Below are 24501 nucleotides of genomic sequence, written 5' to 3' on the forward strand. Positions count from 1 at the left end.
ATTTGAAAACCCACCGTTCAAGCTGGCAACGGCCAGCAATCGAATGAATTTGAATTTATATGAACCAGAGCACAGCTAAATGATTGAAATTTTTATTATATTTACATTATGAAACGATCTACATATAAACATGCTCGAATTGACATACATATAAGTGCATATGTATGTATATTCTGCATGTGCAATAAGAGCTTTTGGAGCGTCGAATGGGAACGTCATATGTCTTATCAGAATCAGGACTGGTGGGACTGGTGATCACACGATGCAGACAGACACACAGTTTGACAGACGGACAAACAGATTGACAGGCGGACAAACAGTGCGACGAACAGCCCAGAAGCCATTCAGTCAACGATGGCATTTACCACACTTTGTGCTCTAAATGGGGTCAGTTTAGTTGGTAATCAGCTTATTGCACTTTTGTATTCAATTGGTGTCCATGTGTGCTGCTTAGCTCGAGTCGTTGGTCTAATTGGACGAAGCCCTGAACTATATTTCCATTAATTTACTCCATTTATGGCATCGACTTTATAAATTAATCTTTGATTTGACACGCACACAACACTTTTATCGCCTACGCCGTGGTGAACTTTATGCAACCGACTAACTGGGAAATACTTGAAATAAAGCCAACGAAAACTCGAATCAAAATAAAATATCCAGCCGAAGAAGTCGTTGAACGTCGCGACAACGAGAGAGAGCCACTGAATATAATAAAAGAAGAATTACAAACGAATGGAAACTGGAAACTGCGATAGTAAAGATCCCAAGAGAGTGGTCCCAGCTGCAAAGCACGCACAAAAAGAACTAACTGTAATTATGTCACATTCCAATGGAAGTACAAAAGTTCTCTGCGTGAAGTTTGTTGCCTAATGCAACACTCTTGTGCTTCTAATTGGAAAGATTGGAATTGGATAGATTGAGCAAATTATATAATTTTTAAAATATATATGTTTTTGTAGTTAAATTATTAGGATAACTAATTAAGAATATGCAATTAATTAAGAATTTGCATTTTAATTATGAATATTCTCATTATTGAAGTTAAATTGAAACCTCTGTATTACATGAACATTCATTTGATTAAATTTAACATTTTATGATGTATCAAAATTTTCAAATTACTTATTGGAGTATTCCAAAACTGTAGCTAGGGTTTCTATTACTATAATTTGTTTTTTTTGGACCTAATTAATACAAATATTAATATGCCCAATCTAATTGTTTCTAGAAAAGTCTGCCGCTTCTTGTGTGTGTGCTAAAGCTCCTAAGATCTCTTAAGAGGCGCCGATAACACCAGCAGAACGGATGCCAAGCAACTGCCCAACGACCCTTAAAGACTGATAATATAAATTTATATATATGTACATAGCATATACGATTTGAAATCAAAGCAAATGGTTTGGTTTATTCTTGACTCTATTGTTGTAAATTCAGATTGTCAGTTGGTATACTGGGGCCATATACATGAGGGTAAATTATGAACTATAATTAACTATCGGTTAGGGTGTTTATTAACACATATTCAAATGGCATTTTGTTTAACCGGCTAAATATATTTATATTTCCATATATATTGATTATAATGTGCATTAAATCTGGCTCGCCCACATCTTATACTTAAGAAGAACACATGTACATATATACAATATTACGTTTTGTAACCTGTAAACATGATCAACTGACCGCTAGGGTTCTCAACTTAGCCCGCAATTAAGGCAAGTCAAGCAATTAAAAATTATACAGAACAGCTCAGTTGACGCAAATAGCCAGGAAAGTGAAGGGATTGCCAACTGCCAATTGAGAAGTCTGTTCTGTGCGTTAAGAGCTCAGATATGAGATTGGATCTGTCGGAATACAAAACCAAAGCAAAGAAGCTACAATCCCTAAAAAATACTTCCGCATCTGTGCATTGCGTTGCTTGCACACACACACACACATACATATATACATATGCTACGTCACGAAAAAACCTGTGAGAGTGCATAAGTAAAGGGCAAGGGCATCTTCCAGTTTCTCTGATGCACATGCCATGCTGGAAGGTCGCGTTATTGTTACGCCCATCTGGTAACCCTAATTTAACACTTCCAATCTACAACCGTGTGATGCCAGCCTCGATCGCATAGTCTTGGCGCCAAAGCTCCTTCCAAGCGCCTCAGTTGCCCGCAAGATACGCACACAGAAACTAACTCAGAAGCCGAAAAGTTTTGTTTGTCCTTAGTGTTATTTTTTAATAGAACCTTATTTTCGCTACTTGGTCGCAGCTAAAGATTATTTGTTTTAAATATATTTTTTATTTAAAGTTTACGCCCATATTTCAAGAGAATTTCTTTTACTTGTTTTTGTTTAATTTTTGCTAATTTTGAAAATTTGTTAATTAGTTAAAACAAAAATTGATTTTGTTAATATAATTTTAAACGATTCGATTGATGTTATAAGAGATAAGTGGCTTTTATAATAGTAAAGGCGGGCCACTTCTGGGTTTCCCGTTGCACACGTGAGTATATTAACAAAATTACAGTGGTTCAAAAGTTATTTAATGTGAATATAATTGCTCGGTCAGCTAAAGCACGTGCATAACTATGACCATCGGAGTCAATGTCAATAACAAATCTGTTTCGTTAGACTGTACAACTACTAACTGTTATTATATACAGTTACCAATGGAAATGTGTCACTCAACACTGGAAGCTGTTACACTCTATCTCTCCTTCTCCCTTTTTTGCATTGCTATCACCTTCCTCGTTCGCTCTGTGCTGACATTGGGCGTTTAATTAACACCGCAAAGCCGGTTATTTATTCTATTTTATTTCGCACTGTTTCTTATTTATTTAAATTGGTTTTTATATTGATGTGCCCATGCAAATCTTTTCACTTTAACCGTTTTATTGCATTTTGCACTCGCACGATATATATTTTTATGTATACCCTGTATTTTAATCAAGGCTATCCAAAAATGTGTATCAAAAACGAATCTTTTATCCTCAAAAATAAATAAATATTGTCATTAACAACATTTCTCTATCTGCTGCTGCAACAAATGTGTGCTTCGGAACTTTACATCCATTTACAGGGTATTTTGCAGTCCAGCTCTTCCAACGAGAGCATTCTGACAAGTTTCTATTGATGTTCTTATGCAAATAGTTTATTGTGAAAAGTTTTATTGACATCTGCTGTCGCAGACAATTAATTAATGAAAAGCTTTTCATTTACTTTGATTTACATTGAGCTGGAACGAAACTGGAACGCATAATTCCACATGCATATAAATATAATTCAATTATGGGTTTTTCTGTTTTTGCCTTCGAATTCCAGAGAAACGGCAAGCACGTGTCTATTGGGTGCCAAGCACCGGCATCGATAAACTTTGAGCCCCAAAGCATAAGCCCAAAGGCAAAAATAACAATTTCAATTCCAGTTCCGAGTTCAAAGTATACGACATGACCGAGCGCTTGTACAGGTAAGTACTACTTTCATCAGTAATTGAGATTTGTATTACACTTAAAGTAAGAAATGCTTTTGCCATTACGAATTTCGGTTCTCTAAAACTGATCAGCAGAATTTAACTATAGCCAGAAGAGGGTATTAAAGTTCCAGGTATTAAAATTCCAGGTACATTTTTTAGTAAGCAGATTTTGCAAAATCATTGCAGTTATGCAATAAATTTGATATGGACATTCAAATCTTTTGAATTTATGCATTTGTAAATATACAAAAGCAAGAGAGGAGTAGTTTAAAGAACCCTTCTCGAAGATACCCTGTAGTTTCTAACAACATCATATTTGGGTCTGGCTCCAATACGATCTGTATTACAGCGATTTCATGGATTCTATTTTCTATTTTGCAGCTGGACCTGCGAGGGGGCCGGCGAGAACCCCGCCTACTATGCAGCCCAATCGCAGCTCTATTCGACGGCTCTGCCGCCAACTGTCCTCTGTGCGGACTATATTAATAATCCTGGCGCAGGAGGTGGTTTGCGATACCTCAATGGACTGGCTGGCTATACCCCACCGCCGGGTTTGCTGCCGCACAAGTATACAGGTGGGCCGCCTGCGAGTTCGGCCATGCCCGGCGGCCAGCTGGAGGTGTGCCAATATGCGCATGTGAATGGCAGCGCCTCCTGCTACAATCGCAACCGTTATATGCCCTACAATCATAATCGGGCATGCGCAGCGGCTGCTGCAGTTGCGGCGGTCACCGGTCATCCGCTGATTAATCAACATCATCAGCAGACGGGCGTGTCGTTGGGCGCGGGTCCGGGCAGTAGCGGCGGATTATCGAACAGCTATCAGCCATCGTTCGCGCCCATTTATCAGCACACAACACCGCTGGCCACGCCCAGTGCGCTGCCGCCGGCCAATGTATCCGTTTCGAGCAGCACTGCTGCGGCCGCTGATGCAGATTACGGCTATAATAATGGGCTGACCAACACCATGGCGCCCAGCATGGTGCCGTTGACCTGCTCGGGCGCCTCCACCATGTCCACCCATAGCGGTGGCAGCAGCTCCGCCGGTGAAGCCAGCGGCGGGCATGGCTATGCAAGTGTTACCGATCCCAGCGATGCGGTCACACTGCAGATTACCAACTTGGATTACTCGCTGGACGAGACCAGTTTGCGCAATTTCCTGATGAGCCAACTGAAGCCCATCACGCCCGTCGTGTCGCTCAACTTTGAGGCCTGCAGCTATGCCAAAGTCACCGTACCGGATCTCTATGTAAGACCGAGCTCTTGCCGGGAAACCTTTTCAATAATAACAATAATAGAATAATAACTTCTCCAACAGTTTGCCAAGCAGGTGGTGTCCAATTTGCACCGCAAGAAGATCGGCCACAAGCGCATGCTGGTCAGCTACACGCGCGACTCATCCCTGACCGAGGTCAATACACTGCGCTGCCAGGTTGCTGGACTGTTGAAGGTCGGTGTTAAAAATAGGTTTTGGCCTTACAATTTCTTATGTTCTTTTTTTTTTTGTAAATTTTCTGATCTTCAATCAACCTTTTGGATATTTGAATGCCAGCTTTAACATACATTTTAGCATGTCCTCGTTCTTTCCTTTGAACATTTTGAATTGAATCACATTAATCACACTTGCCTACCCACAGGATGTTCCGTACTATACATTACCCATGTATAAGTTCCGCGAGCTGTTCCAGTCGCGCTTTAAGACCTCAATCAATGTCCTGGATTTGTACAAGATGCAGGACATCTGCTCTATTAAGTCGGACAACAACGACGGCCAGTTCATCAGTCTGCAGGAAGAGCTGGTCAACACGCTGGAGAGCTCGCCGCTGATGGAGGGACTGCAGCACAGTGTGCCCTATTGCACGGTGCACTTCAAGCGGGAGCAGCACAAGGGCTGGGCAGAGCAGGAGATCGAACCGCTGCCTAATGTGTGCATGACCATTGCGGAAATACAGCATCTGATTTATCCGCTGCTGAAGCATCATCCGGGCGATATACCCGTGGCTACGCTGCTGCACTGCATCGAGAGTCAGTTGAAAGTGAAAATTGCGGCCGACGAGAGCGGTGTTAATCTGGAGCATCTCGTTTGCTGTGTCCAGGGCATACAGATACAGGTGAACAACTTTGGTATTAAGATTCTCGGCTGGCTGGAGCTGAACAAGGAGGTGTCCATAAGTGGCGCTGGCATGGCCAATGCCAGCCTTAATAGCACTGATCGTGGCAACGGCAACGGTGCTTCTGGCGGTTATTTCAAAAACTCTGTGGCCGATCCTCTTTTCCAAATCTCACGCGAGGTTATCGAGCTGGTGAAAATGTCGCCCAAGTCCACGATGAAGTTCAATCGCTTCATCCCGGCCTATCACAACCATTTCGGCAAGCAGTGCCGCGTTGCGGACTATGGCTATACCAAGCTGATTGAGCTCTTTGAGGCGTTATCCTCGGTGGTCCAGATCATGGGCGATGGCGAGAATCGTCAGATAACACTCACACATCGCACCCAAATCCGACGCTTCACTTCGGACTTGTTGCGTGTGCTGCGCGCCCATGGCAACAACTCGGTGCTTCTGTCCCAATTGCCTGGGATTTTTTCCCAGACCCAGAATCGCAACTTTGATGTCACCGATTATGGTGTGTGCGACATTGTGGACATCTTGGACGGCCTGGTCAATAGCAATATTGTCGTCCTCAGCACAGTGCAGCAAGGCAAGGATATACTTATATCCATTCCCAAGCGCAAGCAGACCAACACGGAGCTGGAGAAGACCTGTGTGTTTGCTGGCGAGATGGTGGAGCTCTTCCAGAATGCTTTGCAGTACAGCCTACTCTTTCAGAAGTTTGTGCGCTCCTATCACTACCATTTCGCCTATCAGTGTCGCCTGAGCGACTATGGTTTTCTCAAGCTGGCGGATCTCATGGATGCCATACACGGCGTGGTCGAACTCGAGATGACCAGCGATGAGGACAAGAAGATTGTGCTATCGCCGAAGGTGGCTAGACGTGTGTTTGCCGAACAGTGCGAGGATCTTATACGCAATGTCACCGGCAACTCAACCAATTGTATGAAGCTTGAGCAGGTGCTCAAGTTGCACAAGAAAAAATATGGTTATCAAATGCAACCGCAAACATTGGGCGCACCAGACATAGCCAGCGCCATTGAGCTACTGCCCTATGTCGAGATAGTGCACAAGGAGCAGGCCACCTGGATGATCTGCCACAACGACGATGTGGAATTCCGCCAGCTATGCTATCGCGCCTGCAAGCAGCTGCTGCAGCGTGAGGCGATGGCAAATACTGCGGCAACTCCTGGAGAGCCCACATCACCACCAAAGCAAGAGCCACTCAGCCAGGCGCAGTTCGCTAGCGACTTCAATGCAAAGCACAAGGTACAGCTAACGGAATCTACACTTCATGCCATGCGGCATGCCATAGAGGTGAGACATGGCAACGGACTTACAACCCCCTGACTCTATAGATGTTCTTATATTGTCTTAGATCTACGTGGAGGCGGATGAGCCTTGTGTGCGACTTACCAGCTTTATGCGATTTCTGGTGTCCATTGTGCGTCTTTTGGAGCAACGTCCCAATATGTATTTGTACGAGCTGAAGAGCGCCCTTGACTGTGGATTGACCACCACCTTCGAGTTTGGCTTTCCCAATTTGTATTCAGTTATTGTGGCTCACGATGATCTCTTTACGATCAACATGGGACCCACACAGGAGCGCAGCGATGTCGCCCTTAATGTAAATTGCGAACGTAAGTGAGGTTAACCTAGATGTGGGTGGTAAAAACAGGCACGTGAGGCAGAAAAGTAATTAAGAAACGACATCTTACCTTTCACAGTACGCCTCAATGCGGGAGCCACTCATCAGCATCTGTTTGGCTCCCTGAAGCTGCCCTATGCTAAGCACAAGGCTCAGCGAAGCAAACGCACACCGCTCGGAGAGCACAATCGTCCACCGCCAACCCAGGCGCCGCCTCCGCACAAGACCCGTGCCATAGCCAATGAGTATGCGAGCAGTATTGGCAGCGTGTCCAATAATGCCGCCCACAAGCCGCAGGTGACGATCAACAGCTTCCAGGCCTATCAGGAGCACTTTGCCGCCAGCTCAGCACAAGTCAAATGCTCCCCACCCAGCGCCAATTGCTCTGTTATGTCATCCACAATGCTGAACAGCTCCGGTACCGCCAATATAAGCCTGTGCAGCAGCTGCAGCAATAAGGAAAATTCGCTCAACAGCAGCTCGCATCAGATCTTTAACAGCAGCAACAGCAACAGCTCCTTTAATACATCTTGCGAGCTTAACAGCAGCCTCTGCGCCGGCGATGTCGCCTCCAGCACAGCCATAACCTCGGCCATGCCTTATGCTCATTCTGGCAAATTGTGGTATCGGCGTCAGGCCAGCTTCTATCAGCAGCAGCAGCATCAGCAACAGGTGCAACAGCAACAGCAACTGCAGCAACAGCAACAGCAAAGGCAACAGCAAAGGCAACAGCAACAGCAACAGCAGCCTACCTTGATGCAGCATTCCTTCGACTCAGGTCGCGATTTATATGATTTGGTCAGCTGCAATGTGGCGCCGATACGTTCTTGCTATGATCCACCCAAGCCCGATACGCCGCCATCGGAGGTAAGTGCTAATAACAATACTTGTATATAAATTATATAGATATACAATTGATTAATGAATGTGTATTACCATTAGAAATTGCCTTTCTGGATCGATCCCGTATGGAGCAATCAGTCGGAGCAGCCAAAGCAAAACTTGCTTAACATTCGACTGCCAGAGCTGAAGGGTCTCAATGTTCTCCCCATGCTTTTGTCGCCCTATACTATATCCAAGCATGCGAATATGAAGCGAAAGCTGTTTAACTTTGATAATCACGATCGTAAGATAGCCTAAGCAGCAACAAATTCTAAAACAGAAGAAGTTTAGAACTTATAATTTCGTAACATATTTTACGTACGACTGCGGAAGCGTTGAAACTTTTTGTATAGGTTCCTGGTGAGCCTTAAAATTGTCACAATTTAATTTAATTTCGATCAAGAAAATGATTATCTTTATTAAATTCCTACTATATATACTATAAGATTCCTTCTTTTTTTTTATAAATTGTTATACGGATCACAACAAACACACACACATTTTGTATTTTAGTTATAAGCTTAACTTTGTAAATTGCTTCAATGTTGCGCCAAACAAAATATATAAAAAATTCGTTAAATTCCTGGACCAAACAAGGATATGTCTGACATGTCTAAGGACTTGAATTTCCAAATAAGCTATACCTATGTCCTTTGGGAGACAAACAATTCTTGGCCTGGTGTCTTTCTGATTTTCATCTACTACTCGATCGTTTCTTTCTTTTCGCTTTTCCATTCTCGGTCTGCCGTATGGAATTTGGCGGCTTTTAAATTATGAGTGACAATCACAAAATTCTGGGTATACAGTAAGTCATCAGGACAATTTCGATGCTCTTTGATCAATGGATACGGACAAGGATAACCGCCAAATAGGAACGCCAATTATTTTTTGAAAAGGAATATAAAATCGTTCAGATTTCTTACCCTTAGTGATAATATTGTGGCAACTGCAGCTGCATCATCTGGGGGAAGTTGTGGCATTCTTTGCGTTTGTTGTTAAGCCTTGCAGAGCCTTGCTTAAAATGTCCTACGCCTCTCATTCAAGGTATACGCAATCTAACTTTTACGAGTACCGCCTCGTTCAGCCGCTATCACTGCAAAATAGACTAGAAGAATCACGTGAAATTAAAAACAAAATATGTAATTGAATATTATGCATCCAACACCTAAGTGATTTTATACTCTAGGTTAAATATAAAATATAAATGGATTAGTTTTTGTGATGCATGCTACTCTACTACCAACAAACAACAAACGGGCATATTTTTTTTGTAACAAAATAAAATGATATTTGCTGCACTTTAATATTGTCAATTTTGGATATTTTAAAAATCGGGAGCAACTTGACGGAGGAAAGCATTGGCTATCTCAATTCCAAAGAAGGTCGCTGCATTGGCCGGAAAGGCCCGGAGTATAACAGGTGTAAAGCCACTAAAACCGATAATAAATTAAAATTTACCGACAACAAGATCAAATACTTAGAAGAGACTAACCGATAGAGTGCCGAAAGTCCATCATTTTTTAATAGGTCTTTAAAAACATCTCTTATACCATTAAATTTGCCTTCAGGAGCTGCCAAGTTAGATTTAAATTAAACAAACTACAATTGATTAAGGAGAACTATTCTACTCACCGGATTGCAGCCGGTTTTTGAGCACATCGGCGGGCATACCGCCGATCCAATAAAATATTCCCGCCAGTCCTCCTGCAAGTATAGCGGGCATTAGATCCACATTGGGCCGGTCATATCGCCGTTTGTACTGATCCGTTAAGATCTCATAGCTCAGAAAGTACAGACCGTTGGCGGGCATATCTGGAAAAATGAATGGGCAAGCGATTATCTCATCATAGTTACATGGCAGCCAATATAATTGCCATGCGCGCAATACGCTTATGACATATATTAATTACATGTCGATATCGATTAGATCGAAACTCAATGCGAAAAGTACGCAAGCATTTACTGTATAATCAAAATAGAACTGGGGTTCAATCATTTGAGACTTATTTGAGCCACCAATTGAAGAAAGCACGCGCTGTCTCAATGCACTGCACAACACACTCTCAAAAATCACACTGCCTGTCAAAACCGGACTCGTTTTTCTCGAAATATTGTACTGTGTTCACATTTTGAGATTATCGCGAAGCACTTTCTTAATTAGTTGCTTTCTAGTCCTATAGCAAACATCAATTTTATAAAATTGATCAAGTGTTACAAAAAATGCTAAGAACAGAACAGTATTTGCACAAATTACAAAGAATATTTGCTCTTAGCTCAACAATAATTACTTAAAACCCCATTACAATTTTTTACACAGAGGTTGACTTTGAATATAAAACAAAATTTAGAATCTTCACAATGTAAAAACGATTGGCTAAGCAACTTGCGAACCAGCTGATCTGAACCTGTCGCATATGGTATGATACTGGGAGCATAACAGATTTAAATAAGATAAATATGGTGCTTGTTAATCTTATTCTTAATCTTAATACTATGCTTATATTAAATTGTTAGAGATATTTATAATTTAAACGAATTGATACCTTTAATATAAGTCATATGAATCAATTGAAGAAAAATATTAATAATGATTTCTCAATGGTCGCTTTTGTCCACAATTTACACACTTTTGCATATCACATCACATTCAAAGAGATTGCGCGTAGGTTATGTGAAACCTTAAAACTCATAAGGTTTATAAAAATATACATTTATTATAATCATTTTTTAACAAACTTTTCTTACTGTCTGACAGGATTATAACCTGGTACTACCTGTGATGACGAAAATAAAATTTAAAAATGTTCAATTAAAAACTTGGGGCAACCAAATTAAAGAACTTATTAGCCAGCTCAATGCCAAAGAAACAGGCCGCGTTAGCTGGGAAGGCACGTATCATAATTGGCGTTACGCCACGATATAGTGCTAATGGACCATCCTTGACAATCAGATCCTTGAATACGCTACGCACGCCGTGCTTATAGGTTCCCTCGGGTGCTACAAGAACATTGTAATATGAATTAATGTTAAAAATGATATAAATATATATAACAAACCCGATTGTAGACGACTTTTGAGGACATCTGCAGGCATGCCCAGTAGCCAATAAGCCATGCCCGCCGCACCGCCCGCAAATATGGTGGAAGCAGTGTTTATTTCGCCCGTTTTTGAATTCGCCTTGGCCACATCCTGTATGTACTCATAGACCAAGAAATACAGACCATTGGCAGGCAGATCTACAAGTAGGTTAAACAACATTTTAGTAATCGAGTATATTGTGATATTTGAAAATATATAGCGATTACAGCTACTTAATGAATTTAAACTAAATACGGCAGTTGTTGCTTACTCACATTTAAAAATTCTTAATTTATTGCTTTTATTTTTTAATGTTGAATTATTGATTCTTGCATGCCAATTTAGTTCTTGGACTCTGGAATTATGATATGCCAATTACGATATACGAGCACTGTGAGAAATTGTTTAAATCTTTACATGTGAGCGGCGACTTTAACGGCGCCACCAATATACATATATATATATAGTAAATCCGAATGAACTATATACCATATTGATTAGATACATGTACACAATAGCTTACACATTGTGCACAGAAAACATAAACAAGTTACAGTGGGATCGAACTGTAAGCATAAATTTAAATACCAATGAAAGAGAGACAAAGTCAAAAGTGAATAAACATAAATATCAAATTTATAATATAGATAACAACTTTGTTTATCATAATATTAAAATTGGCAAGACAAGTTTTGAAAAAAATATAGAAAAAAAAAAGATAATACTGTTTAGCACGCAATTTATACGGTTATTAATGCTATTTATACAATAATCGATTTGGAATACATTTAACAAATAACTTGAATACTAATCCCGACAGGTTTTTATAGAAAAGGTGCGTAGTTAAAATATAATGCCCAATAATTAGCTGGCTCATTTAATGCAAAATAAAATAATAAATATATGTATACAAGTTTTCATTAAATGCAACTAAATCAGAATTTAATTGTAAAAATATTATCATAGTATATACATATAGTTATAGCCAAGAATTTGTATGTTGTTCCCAAATTTTTAGAGATATTTTAAAATTGAATAAATATGTCTTTTTATTCCCAAATATATGAGTTTTTAGGAATTAACAAAAAAAACTTTCCAATATCTGCGCATAATTATACCTGAATTTTATTCACGATTTACCGATTTACCTCTTATCTATTTTAGTCTCTCTCTAAGAACTTTTTGAGAAATTTCAGAATTTCCCTCTTATAAGATAACTACAAATCCTTTCTTTAGTTACTAAATTGAATTGTTTTCAGATAGTATTACTTTTCCCTATTTTAACTACAGAGAAGGGAGGTGGGGCGACAGAAGGACGGGTTGTTATAAAACTTTTGGATCAGACAGACGCGACCTTGTGCTAAATGGAAGCTGTGGGGAAACTTCTCAAACCGACGTCCAGCATTTCAGTACATAATATACGAATAAACGATGTATATACATATATAAGTGAAGGCTTATCGGAGGATGTGACTATCAGAAATTCATTTCCGTTAAGAAAATATACTGGAATACAAAAAAAATGGAATTACAACAACAACAATAGGAGTTCAAATTTGAATGCTGATTTCGCTCACAGTCTAATGGGAACCATGGGGCTGCGTTTTAGTATATGAACGGAATTCGAGGCAAGTGTATCTGGTTAAATAAAAAACAGTCCCCGCGTAGCAAGCGCCAGTGGCTGTCAAACTGTGAGAAGCGATAATGATGATAATAATAAATGTGCTGATCGTGCTGCTGCTAGTGAGTGACCTGAACAATTTTATGATATAATCTATAAGTTAGACTCTGCATACAATAGTGCTGCCAACCACAGTCAGCCTTGCCACAGTTCGACCAGCAGCCGGAGGCACCTGTGGAACTGGACGTGCTCAGCTGCCCGTTGAGCTGTGTCTGTCAATATGCCGCATTCAATGAGCTGCCCATAGCACGCTGGGTGAACTACATGACCAGCGCGGAGGAAGGACCTGATGACTCCGATTTCCCATTGACTACCCACATCAAACTGGCCACTTGCCTGCTACAGGAAGCCAGTGAGACGTTGGCTTTGCTCAGCGCTTTGCCCATTGATTTGCAGGCTTTAGTCCTTCTACATACGGGCAGCCCGGATAGCCAATTGACAGGTGGGTTCGGGCTTTTGCAAAACCAGGCATTTAACTATTCAATTTCAACAGGATAAAAGTGCTTAAAAGAAGCCCCTTAAGCGATTAATTAATAAAAAATTGAACATAGGGTTAAAATGTATGCAGTTTTTTAGGGTTAAGGAGTTAAAAAAGCGAGTTTTAGGTATAAAATAGAAGGTCTTATGGCTTTTAAGCTCACAGTAGAGATTTTCGATTTATAATGAATATTTAAAGGGTATTTAAAATCCTAAGCAAACGGAATTTGTTAGACATCATCAGCATCAGCATCATATATTAGCTGCAGGGATAATTACAAGCTTTTGTTGGTCTCTTTAAGTTTTCCGATATGCTATTAAAGCTTTTCATCTTCCTTCTAAACAAATATTAAAAAAATGAACAGAAATCCAAACAACAGCTAGTAAACCAGGTTTGAATACAGTGTCCCAAAAGGAGATTTGTTTTTCAATATCATCTCGAAAGCAAATACTAACACAGTATTATATACGATTGCAGTGAATACGAGCAGTCTGCGTTTTCTCAATCAGCTGAGCACACTGGAAATACGCGGCACGGGCGCCACAACGCTGATTATCGACGAGCCGCTGGAGCTGCTGCAGCATGCGAATTTCGAGCAGATCCGTTTGCAGGCGAGCGAACGCCTGCAGCGGCCGAAGCACTCGAAGCTGCCCAGCGATGATTACGAATACAAGCCGCCCAGCGATGTGGCCGGCAATGAGGCGACGCCCAAAAATCAGTTGCAATTCGAGGCAGATGCCACCGTGGAAATTATGAGTTATGAACAGCATGTCGAACGACTGAAACAGACGCGTATGCCCAGCTTTTGGGGCTGGAATCTACTGGAAGTGTTGCGCATACACAATTGTCAGCTGAACGAGTTACACTGGCAGATGTTCGATGGGTTGCCACAATTGCATCATCTGAACCTCGAACGCAATGACATTGAGGAGGTGCAACCATTTGCTTTTAGCGGTGCTCCACGCTTAAGAAGTCTATCGCTGGCGCACAATGCGGTGTCGCGTTTATATTATTTGGGTCTAGCCGGTTTGCTGGAGCTGGAGACGCTCAATCTGGCCGATAATCATTTGGAGCGCCTAAGTGAGTCAAGTTTTCCGCCCTTGCCACGCTTACAAAAGGCGGACTTGAGACAGAATCCCATAAAGTACATATTGCCAGCAACGTTTTGGGTGATGAACGACACACTTGAACTGCAGCTGGGAAGTGAGCTGGCAGCCCTGAAGCTGCACAGTTGGAACAGCTACGGACAGTTCGATTCGCTGCACAAGCTGCGCACGCTGAGCCTGACTAATGTGACCACGCCCAGTTTGGAGCAGGGTGTCTTTAAGGTTTGTTAAAGTTCATTAGTTTTTATACTTTGTTCCCAGATGGTCCGTCTGCGGGTTAAACGCATTATAGATCAAAATTAGTTTTACTAGATTTATAGTTTGTTGTAGTACTGTCGATATTCTTTTGAGAATAATTGAAGACATGCCACAAAAAATTGATAAAACATATCTCCGACAGTCACAAGCTCTCATAATATATATCCAATAGTTGTTGTCCGAATATGCTCTAGTTTTAAGCATAGCAAATATTTGTTGATGAATTTCTTTTAAAGATCACGAATGCAACATCTTTTGATTTCGTTCCCTTAGGGTCTTCAAGCCTTGGAGCAGCTGACACTGCGCGGCCGCATTGGCAGCGTACAGTTTGATGCATTCGCTGGCATGGAGCAGCTACGTGAGCTGGACATGAGCCATTGTGGCATTGCCGAGCTGTCCATGGATGCGTTGCTGGGCGTCAAGCGCCTGGAACTGCTCAATTTGGCGCACAACAATTTGACACATGTGCCGAATGGTCTGCTCGATGATCAGCAGCAACTGGTTGTGGTGCAGCTACAGGGCAATCAGCTGCGCACGCTGCCCACCAGTTTTTTTCATCAGCCACGTCTGCGCGTCGCACGCCTCGACCAGAATCCCTGGCAGTGTAATTGCGACATGAGCAATTGGCTGCCACGGCTGACAAATGTGGTGCGTGGCCCCAGCGTGGAGCGCTGCGTGCACGACATCGATGGAAAGCCCATTCTGTGCAGGCATGTGGTCAGCTACAAGATGGATAAGAATCTGGTGCCGCGTTGCGCTAACTTTAATGGACGCAGCGTTTACTATGTGCTGCGCAAGCAGCTTCACTGCGGAGCGCCGCTTATTCTGACTCCCTCAAGGTCAGGCAACACACGGGGCCTGCCTCATTGGCTCAAGTTGGAGCTGCAACAACATCGACAGCAGCAGCAGCAACACCAGAAACAGGGCAGCTCCAACAAGAAACAATCGCTCAAACGACAACGCAAAGGTCATTTGTCGCAACGCAACCGTTTGGATTATATATTAAGGCAAAAGCAACAGCAACGGAATGAGGAATTCTCGCAAGAAACGGAAGACAAGCAAATGTCCAATGAGATTTAACAATAAGCACACTCGCACTTAGATTAGTCTTAAACTGCATATAAATATTAATTTGAACGTTTACTACCACAAACCTAATTAGAATTAATAAAATAAATGATTAAGTACACATAGACTGCAACTAAACTAACGAATGCATTCACAGCTCAGCTTCAGGACTATTTAAACAAACAATAATATAATCGACAAAAATTTAATTATACATTTACAAGCATGAAAAAACATCGAGGTATGCCGATTTTTTTGGCAAATCGAAGCTGTTTGTTAAAATGTTTCAGGATGAGAAACAAAGAATCAAACAAATTAAATACTCACGGGAGCATCAAGAGTGAAATCTTTGAATTTGCAGATGATAAAATAATGCAGCTAGAAAATGCTGAGGTTTTTGAAATATCTTTTTAAAACTGAATATTTTGCCTATATGACAGAGTATCGCATAACTTCGACATATGTTATGCCCATAAAAAGATAAAATTGAGAGGCTAGCTTGTATGAGAACAGACAGACATCTACATTGACTTCAGTATGTATATAAACTTTTCTCCTAAGCATTACATAGTTCGTGACAAAGGTTGTTCAAGGTTAAGGCTTTATATGATCCGTACAGCTCATAAGATAAACGGTCAATCGTATTTAAAATTAAAAATTGACTTACCCCTGAGCATCGTGGCACAGCTGCCTTTGAAAACACTACGCAGACCACCCTCCTTATATAGCTTGATAGCGCAATCGATCATTCCATTGTATTTTTTTTCTCCGCCAGGGCCAATGCCCTGTGTTTGCAAGAGCACCTTGATGCGCTCACCGGGCGCCATGATGAACGTGGAGAATAGGCCGGAGAACGAGCCGGCAACAAAGATTTGCGGATACGTGAGCTTAGCTTCCTCACCGCGCTGTTGCAGCCTCTTTCCCAGTGCATAGCCGGCAAAGCACATGGCGAATATGGGCGCCACCCCCGTCAGTGGCGCGGACATACCCTTGTACAGACCCCGCACGCCTTCATTTCGTATGGTCTTGGCTGCGCAGTCGAAGGTGCCGCGATACAAGGGCTGCTCACCAGGAGCTGGCCGTGGCATTGTCTGTAAACGAACCTGTGTAGAAAAGTGAACATGTTAGTTTGGTGGTAAGCCGTATCAGAGAAAGCTCACCTTAATAGTGTCAAGAGGATGCCCGGAGAGAACATTGCAAATACCGCCAAAACCTCCAGTGATAAAAGATTTAAGCGGATTCGCCTTGCGCTCTGTGGGCGTATTCTGAACATTTTCAACAACTGCCATAGTAAACGAATTTGTGGGACTGTAAAAAAGAATAGTAAAGTTAAATTTAAGTGTATATCTTATCTATATATAGATCGCAGAATACGCGGAATCGATTATTGATCCGGACCCATTCTTGTCGTTTGTAAGGGCACAAACTCCACGGCAAATTCTAAGGTCCCCGATAACTTATTTATATACAAACTATATAATATATATAAATATGTGTAAGATTGTCATATATAAGCATCTTTGTGACTATATTTCCCTCATCACCTATGTGTAATTTAAATATTTCGTAAGCCCATTATTAGAATTTGTACTCTGCCCCCAATCAATGCTTAATCTAGTGGTCATTGTACTCCAACTGATAAGGATTAAAGCAAATATAGTTTGTTACGCCAATTAATTAAGGACTACAATAATGACTACAATGTTAAATCTCTCTTATGTTCTCACCTGATGAGCAAGATTTATAAACAAGCCGAAAAATATCGTTGTCGTGGCGGCGGAGCAGGTAGCGGTAACGGCAGTGAGTGCGAGAGAGTCGGGCTCAGTGAACCTGTTGCGGGTAGCAGTGCGAGGCTAATTTGGTTTCACGAAAGATTTCTGTGAAATGTGAATGGATAACGTTATCAACGAGGCACGAACGAGACATTTTATAATTGCATGGGTGTTGGTTACGTACGTAACTAGGAAAACTTATTTTATTTAAATTTGCTGCATTGCCGGCACTGCTAGGTCTAAAGTCCGCTATCGTTCGCCGTCTAGATCACAGTCACATCAATTTTTGCATTAACATTGGCGAACGTAGGAGTTACCGACGACTTGTGTGTATGACTTTTTTTATTTAATTTTGTCTTCTGAAGTCTTATCCAAATATCGATGCTGTGTTATTTTATTTTCTATAATTAAAGCTTCAATCTAGAGGTGAGCGCAAGCATCACAACACGACCAAATTCATATCCATAAGCACGCACTTTGGTTATTTATGCTACATACTCTTTAACTATATGTGTTTTTGAATTCATTTAATAATATTTTAGTTAACTGTGTATACATAGTGCTTTCAATATATTCCATTTAGTTTAATTTCATAAATATTGTATCACGGTGAACACAATTTGGAGCACGAAATTCATGTCTCACGCGAAAAACACGACCTAGTTTCATCTCAAATTCAATGCGTCAACAAGTGCTGCCAACCTGTTCATATGTAATGAAATGTGTACAGCTGATGGTTTGTCATTAATTTTCTGGCACGTTAATTTGAAAATTCAAAAATAATTTACATGTTACTGCATAAGATGTTAATTTATACAACCATAAACTGTAAATATATTTATATATACTATATACCATAGCTTAGCAAAATATAAAGAGACATATGACTTACTGTTGTCGGCGACGACAATCTTGGAGAAGATGGCGTACGATCGGGATAAAGTCTCGATCATGCCGATGTGGCTACACATCTGTGTATACACCGCGTATAATACAATTGTACATACGTTTATCATTATTATTAATAAATAATAACCGATGAATTTTGTTTTGTTTTAATTTATCAATAATTTAATCTTTGCATTTTTAAGCAGTTTGAAATGGAAGTTTTCCGCTTATTGCGTTATTGTCCAACACTGAATTCAAGTATTTCTTCTGCAGTGCATCGTAAAAATGAAATGTGTAAACGTGTGATGTGAATGACTACACTCTCTGAGAGCAAACCTTAACTATCGATAAGTATTGTAAACAGCTGTATCACTAATGATTCTGTTATTAACTTGTTACAAACAACGGTTCATATTCAGTTAGCAGCTCTTCATTTAAAATTGTATGAAGTAAAGACCATGTTCGGCGTTATTTAATGCTTGAGTTCCGTATGCTATATAATATATATACATTATTATTTTTATTGTCCAAAAATTATAATTGCGGCTTGTTGTTATCGATAACAATAAAGCAACTGTTAAGTTAACAGACGAACAACAATCTTCGTTTGATGCACGAAGAAGAAGAAGCGAAGTCGTGGAATACATACATAAATTCTGCGGCTGCTGGGGCTTATCGTGATTTTTTTAATAGTTTTTTTTAAAGGGTAGACAATAAGCGTATGGAAAACGGAGTGGAAAATGGCTTATTGCCCGATAGCGACCAACTAGGAGCGCGTGAAAATCAAATGGGCAGCAGCACAGACGGTGAGGGCGAAGGCGAGGGCGATTCGACGCCTCAGCCGCAACAAACAACAAATGACGATGTAAGTGATGGCGAAGTGGATGGGGAGCGCGATTTGTCTGTGTCGGATGCGGCTGAGGCAGAAGCCGAAGCAGAAGCGGACGCAGAGGTAGCCCCAGCTGAAAATGTACCACCGTGTAGAATTTCCATTTTGGAGGACAGTCTGTGCGAAAAAGACGTTGATAGCGATGTGCCCGATGACGAGAATGATGATGAGGTGCGTATCGTGAACTTAAACTTTTGGCCACACAATATTTTGTTCGAATTGCTTTAAATATATGTTTTTGGGAACAGGCCAAAGAGAACTACGAGGGATTCAACGGCACTGGACGCACAGTCACATTACAAACGTTAATGGCCGCCAATGTCCTGCAGCCCGGAAAATCGCTGATGACTATTGATTATCTTGGGCAGAAATTTGTGGGCGATTTACTGGCGGATGGTAAAATAAAATCACAAGAGACTGAAACCATATTTCTAACACCCAGTGCGTGGGCCATGCACTGCAAGCGTATCATAAACCCCGAAAAGAAAAGCGGCTGCGGTTGGGCATCCGTCAAGTATAAAGGGAAGAAACTTGATGCCTATAAAAATACCTATTTGAGAAAGTGTGCTTTGCAAAAGGAGTCGACACCTGAAGACGGTGACCCAGGTAACAAATATTAGGCAGTAATTTGCTAATTAAGTACTGTCACTACCTAAAATGTAGCATGTATTTTAAAGTACTTAATCATAGTATACTAAGCTGGCAATTACAGGGAAAGGTCAATCAACGGACAACTCCCTTTGAAATTGTTATGTTCTCTATGTCCTTCGGTTACTGATAAATATGGCTATATTTGTTTTCTTTTTAAAATAGATGCAGAACGCAAGACCGATTCGCCAGATCTTGTTATAAAACGGGCAGTATTTCCGCACAATACTGTAGCCAATCGCAATATAATTCAGTAAGTTTTCAAATAGTTTTTAGTAAAGTATGATCGATTAATGTGGTTCTTACAGTGATGCCAATATGCTGATTGAGGCCGTTCCATTCACATCGGTTGGCAAATTACAACCATTTTTGTTAAGCATCACCTCCTCCGCTCTGTTGTTGGCCGACTTTCATTGCCATTTGACGGTGCGTGAGGTTTGCGGCTATCTGGGTGGCACCTGGGACATGAACACGCACAGTGAGTCCGGCCTTAAGAATTGATCATGTTTGTCTGGTGGCATGTTCAACTTATTTGTTTTCTTGCAGCATTGACAATTACGAAATCATATCCGTGTCGTAATACACGCTTTGATCGCCAACGTGCCGGGGAAGTAGAGCGTGATATACAGAAGATGATGATACAAGATCAAGTATTGCTCGTTGGCTGGTATCACTCGCATCCCAAGTTTCAAGCTGAACCCACTTTACGCGATTGCGACGCACAGCTCGACTATCAAATACGCATGCGTGGCGTTAGTGATCTCACGTATACGCCATGTGTTTCATTAATTATTTGTAAGTGTGCTAACTTTTATGTAAAACCCATAGTAAAATTGATCTGCTTATATTTTAGCACCCTACTATGAAGAGAATCCTACTTTAGAATCGGTGGTCAAGTGTATATGGATAGTGCCACCAAATGAAAATAAACAGTCCATGGAATATGGTCGACCGATGCTAATGCAATATTCTGTGCTGCCAGATAAAGAGATACCAGAGGAGGTGCGCACTGAAATACAGTCCTGCGTCGATTACTATACACAGTTTCGCGGCGAGATTGTCAAATTTCGAAATATTTACAACAATGATGTAACCTACAACGAGAAATTAAAGAACACGCTCTATCCGAAGTTTCCATCCAAGCAAAATGATAAGGCGTTATGGAATTGGTTATGTGCCGTCTTGGACTGTGAGCAGGAGGACGATTTTATACCACCGAAAACCATTAAAATTATTGACAATGATAAAGACGACGTGGTAGTAAAAACAGAGACGCAGCCGCAAGCCGAATCAGTTAATGAAATAAAACTGGAACAACAGCCCAAGGAGGAGCCTTTAGGCGAGAGTATTCAATTGAATGCTGTTGATGATGTGGCACGCAAAACAGAGGAGGAAACCTCTCTGCAAGCCGAACAAAAAGCCAGTGAACTGAAAGTAATGTCGCTGCAGGAGCAGCTTTGCATGCCCTCGGGGCTTAATATGAATCCAGTGCGCATGTTGTCACCGTTGGCCACGCCAAATCCTACGAATCACACGCCAGCTGCTGTGCCAACTGCCGTGGCGCCATCCATGCCGCTGAATGCAGCAGTAAGCCAACTACTTCCGCCACAGACGCCGGCTACGAACAGTGGACTTGGCGCTGCAGTACAGTCTGCTTCTCCGCGTGACAGTCCAACAAGCATACAGTTACAGTCGAATGCTGCTAGTCCCGCCAAGTTTGAGCTGCCTGTGCGTGCCTCGCCGTCGCCAGCCAAATCAGATGCATCATCGCACACATCCCGCACACGCAATTCGCCAGCGCCAAGTCCAGGCAAGTTCAGTGTCAGTGATATTGCGCGAAATAGCCCGAGCATAACACCCAACAAATATGATTTGACCACACCGCTGGTACCACCGTCAGCTGCGTGTTTGCCTACGGCCAACGATCTAATGGCGGCCAGCTTGGCACAGCTGGCTGGCCAATTGCCGCCCAATTTCCTTCAAGCCGATTTAGCAGCACTTTTCCAACAGCAACGCAAAGATTATGGCAGCTCGTCGCTCAATCAACTGGCTGCAGCGGCAGCCAAAGTTGGTGGCTCCAAGCAGACAAGCAATGCGGCGGCGCTGGGCAATCTGAGTGATCCCAATGTGGCAGCGGCAGTGGCTGCCTATTCTAACAGTTTCAACATGCCACTGCCGTCAGGCAGCAATAACAGCGGAAGTGGCAGCAATAACAATGGTAATAATAATGCCGGCAGCAAATCTAAGATGGATCGCTCCAAGTCTTCAGCTTCCTCGTCATCATCCAACTCAAGCTCATCTTCAAATTCTTACAAAACAAAGCTAATGAAAGAGCTGGACGAGCTCAAGAACGACCCTTTAAAGATGAGCGAACTGATACGCTCGCCCGAGTATGCTGCGCTGCTGCTGCAGCAGGCAGAGGCCTTGGGCGCTACGACACTGGGAACCCTAGGATTTAGCTCAGATTTGAATTATCTAACGGGCAATCAACAAGTTGCAAATCCAACAAGCAGCAAGTCTTCAAAATCTACATCAGCGACAGCGTCGTCAGCTTCGGCAGCAGCAGCTGCGGCTGCTCTCAGCGCCGACTACAACAATCTAATACAAGCATCCAAACTTTTGGGCTATGATTCCTACATGCAACAGCAGAGCAAACAAAGCAATGATTTAAACGTGTTCCTACAGCAACAAATGGCTGCAGTTGCGGCTGCATCGATACCGCCGCCCCCTGTTGCTAGTAGCAGCAGTTCAAAAAAACAGCAGCAACAGCAACAGCAGCTTCAACAGCAATCAGCAGCCCAGGCGGACTACACAGCACTGCTCCAGACCTATACGAAACTATTTGATCCGAATAATCAGTTTGCCGCAGCTATGGCCTCAACTGGCAGCAAACACATGAGCGGTGCCCACAATGAGTTATCCGCTTTACTTGCTGCTGGCGCAGGTGGCATGGCCACGACTGGTAGCGGCGGCGCTGTCAGTTTGAAGCAAAAGCAAAAGGATATGCAGTCTGATATGCTGAATCAGCTGCTGCAATTGGAAAAGCAAGACTCGGAGATTAAGGCGCTATTATATCGCCAGAATAAGGCGGCTGCTGATCTCGATGCGCTCTTTGCAACGCCATCGGGTGCTGCTGCTGCTGTGGCAGCTGCTGCGGGCAATGCCACGAAATCAGGCAGCAGCAGCTCAGCAGCAGCAGCTGGCGGAATCGCAACAGGTGTACCATCTCCATCAACACTATCTAATTCGGCTGCCTACTACAATGCACTTGCGCAGGAGAAAATGCAAGATTATGCGGCATTCTTTCAACAGCAGCACGGCAAGTACGGAATTCCGGATCCACTGTCAAAGTCAACGCTAGCGGCTAATAATATGTTTATGTCACCATCGGCGCTGTTTAAAATACAGCAAGAATCCTTATCGGCCATGATGATGAAACCGCCAAAATCAACCACACCGTCGTCAGCGCGTACCAGAGAGTCGTCAGCATCGCCGGCACTGGAACGCCTCACGCCCACCAAGTCCATCACCAGCAGCGCCGGTGGCGGCAATTCGAACTCCGGCAGCAAATACAATTTTAGTGCCGTCGATTTGGCCATATCAAGCGTGCCCTCGAACACGCCATCTCCAGCGCCATCTGATGGCAGTAGCGGTTCCTCGCATCGGCGTCCATCACCAGACTTAAGTCGCCTTTATAGCGAATTGGCGCCTCCGGGTGCACTTCTGGGAAATGCCTTGCCGAAAAAGCGCATGGAGTTTGCCTCGGTAGCCGATTTGGCTGCGCCGCCGCCGGCCAAGATACCGAAAAATAATGTGGGCGATGATGTTTTAAATTTATCACACGATTAGGCGAGGCGATTTGGGTGCTGCTCCTATCAACCGCATGTCCCAGTGAATGCAGTATTTCCTTATCAGTATCTACCCTTAAATGCACCAGAGCATTCAATTATATATATATATATATATAGCATGAGACGCGAATCTCCTAAGCTCCAAGTAAAAGGCAAATTAATAATTTAAATTGTAAACACCTGTTAAATAAGAATCGCATTCTACTCGTATTTGAGATTGTGGACACACGAGCATTTGTTGCAGGAGATTGTATGTACAATGAAGTAGAATTAGAAGAGGTGAAAAAAAAGAGTACAGTATTTGGAGAGTTGAATTTGAAACCTGTTTAAGAGCAATTGCATCTGCCTAGAGGAACATATTTTCTATCCGATATAAAGACCATGGAACACTCGATGACATTCACATACTGCATTGCTGATCATCATTGTAACAAATTTTATATACTTGTTTTAAAATGAAAAATGAAAACTTACCAGAAATCTGTAGATAAATGTACGCATTTAGTCCATAAACTGTTGTTGTCTGCAACTGGAATATGCAAAAGTTTCTTAAGCGCTTGATGTCTTTAAACATATTATTTATAAACTATTTTAGGTTTAATTACTGCACAAAGGTACTTTAAGTATTTTAAAATAGTACATATACAGACAAACATACATTATAAACTGTAATACAC

General features: G+C 42.0%; 4 protein-coding genes across 7 annotated transcripts; 3 read left to right on the forward strand and 1 right to left on the reverse strand.

The window, feature by feature from the left end:
• The first annotated feature begins 4613 nt into the window (after window positions 1–4613).
• LOC115759354 (meiosis regulator and mRNA stability factor 1) lies at window positions 4614–8373 on the forward strand. Its single transcript, XM_030700276.1, has 6 exons — window positions 4614–4715; window positions 4785–4916; window positions 5104–6894; window positions 6956–7217; window positions 7305–8092; window positions 8168–8373. Exons 1-6 carry the CDS (start codon window positions 4629–4631, stop codon window positions 8363–8365), a joined length of 3258 nt encoding a protein of 1085 aa, XP_030556136.1. The 5' UTR covers window positions 4614–4628; the 3' UTR covers window positions 8366–8373.
• Window positions 8374–9395: 1022 nt separating this feature from the next.
• On the reverse strand, window positions 9396–17984 carry LOC115759310 (congested-like trachea protein). Of its 4 annotated transcripts, XM_030700218.1 has the most exons (7): window positions 17733–17984; window positions 17504–17653; window positions 16937–17084; window positions 16444–16879; window positions 9740–9919; window positions 9600–9678; window positions 9396–9537 (listed from the first exon to the last, which is right to left on the reverse strand). In XM_030700218.1, exons 3-7 carry the CDS (start codon window positions 17063–17065, stop codon window positions 9432–9434), a joined length of 930 nt encoding a protein of 309 aa, XP_030556078.1. In that variant the 5' UTR covers window positions 17066–17084; window positions 17504–17653; window positions 17733–17984; the 3' UTR covers window positions 9396–9431. The 4 variants fall into 4 exon arrangements, 3 of the variants coding, with proteins under 3 accessions (XP_030556078.1, XP_030556077.1, XP_030556076.1); XM_030700217.1 differs by lacking the exons at window positions 9396–9537; window positions 9600–9678; window positions 9740–9919 and adding exons at window positions 10830–11104; window positions 11164–11343 and having other exon boundaries at window positions 17738–17975; XM_030700216.1 differs by lacking the exons at window positions 9396–9537; window positions 9600–9678; window positions 9740–9919 and adding exons at window positions 10830–11104; window positions 11164–11343 and having other exon boundaries at window positions 17733–17975.
• On the forward strand, window positions 12798–15881 carry LOC115759308 (leucine-rich repeat-containing G-protein coupled receptor 5-like). Its single transcript, XM_030700215.1, has 4 exons — window positions 12798–12928; window positions 12987–13308; window positions 13822–14672; window positions 14982–15881. Exons 1-4 carry the CDS (start codon window positions 12890–12892, stop codon window positions 15786–15788), a joined length of 2019 nt encoding a protein of 672 aa, XP_030556075.1. The 5' UTR covers window positions 12798–12889; the 3' UTR covers window positions 15789–15881.
• Window positions 17985–19100: 1116 nt separating the features above from the next.
• LOC115759258 (MPN domain-containing protein CG4751) lies at window positions 19101–24498 on the forward strand. Its single transcript, XM_030700158.1, has 6 exons — window positions 19101–19496; window positions 19574–19931; window positions 20139–20226; window positions 20282–20451; window positions 20520–20768; window positions 20827–24498. Exons 1-6 carry the CDS (start codon window positions 19158–19160, stop codon window positions 23820–23822), a joined length of 4200 nt encoding a protein of 1399 aa, XP_030556018.1. The 5' UTR covers window positions 19101–19157; the 3' UTR covers window positions 23823–24498.
• Window positions 24499–24501: the final 3 nt, after the last annotated feature.

The sequence above is a fragment of the Drosophila novamexicana genome, unplaced genomic scaffold, assembly GCF_003285875.2.
Source record: "Drosophila novamexicana strain 15010-1031.04,08,12 unplaced genomic scaffold, DnovRS2.1 tig00000193-arrow-pilon, whole genome shotgun sequence".
In the NCBI taxonomy this organism is placed as follows: domain Eukaryota; kingdom Metazoa; phylum Arthropoda; class Insecta; order Diptera; family Drosophilidae; genus Drosophila; species Drosophila novamexicana.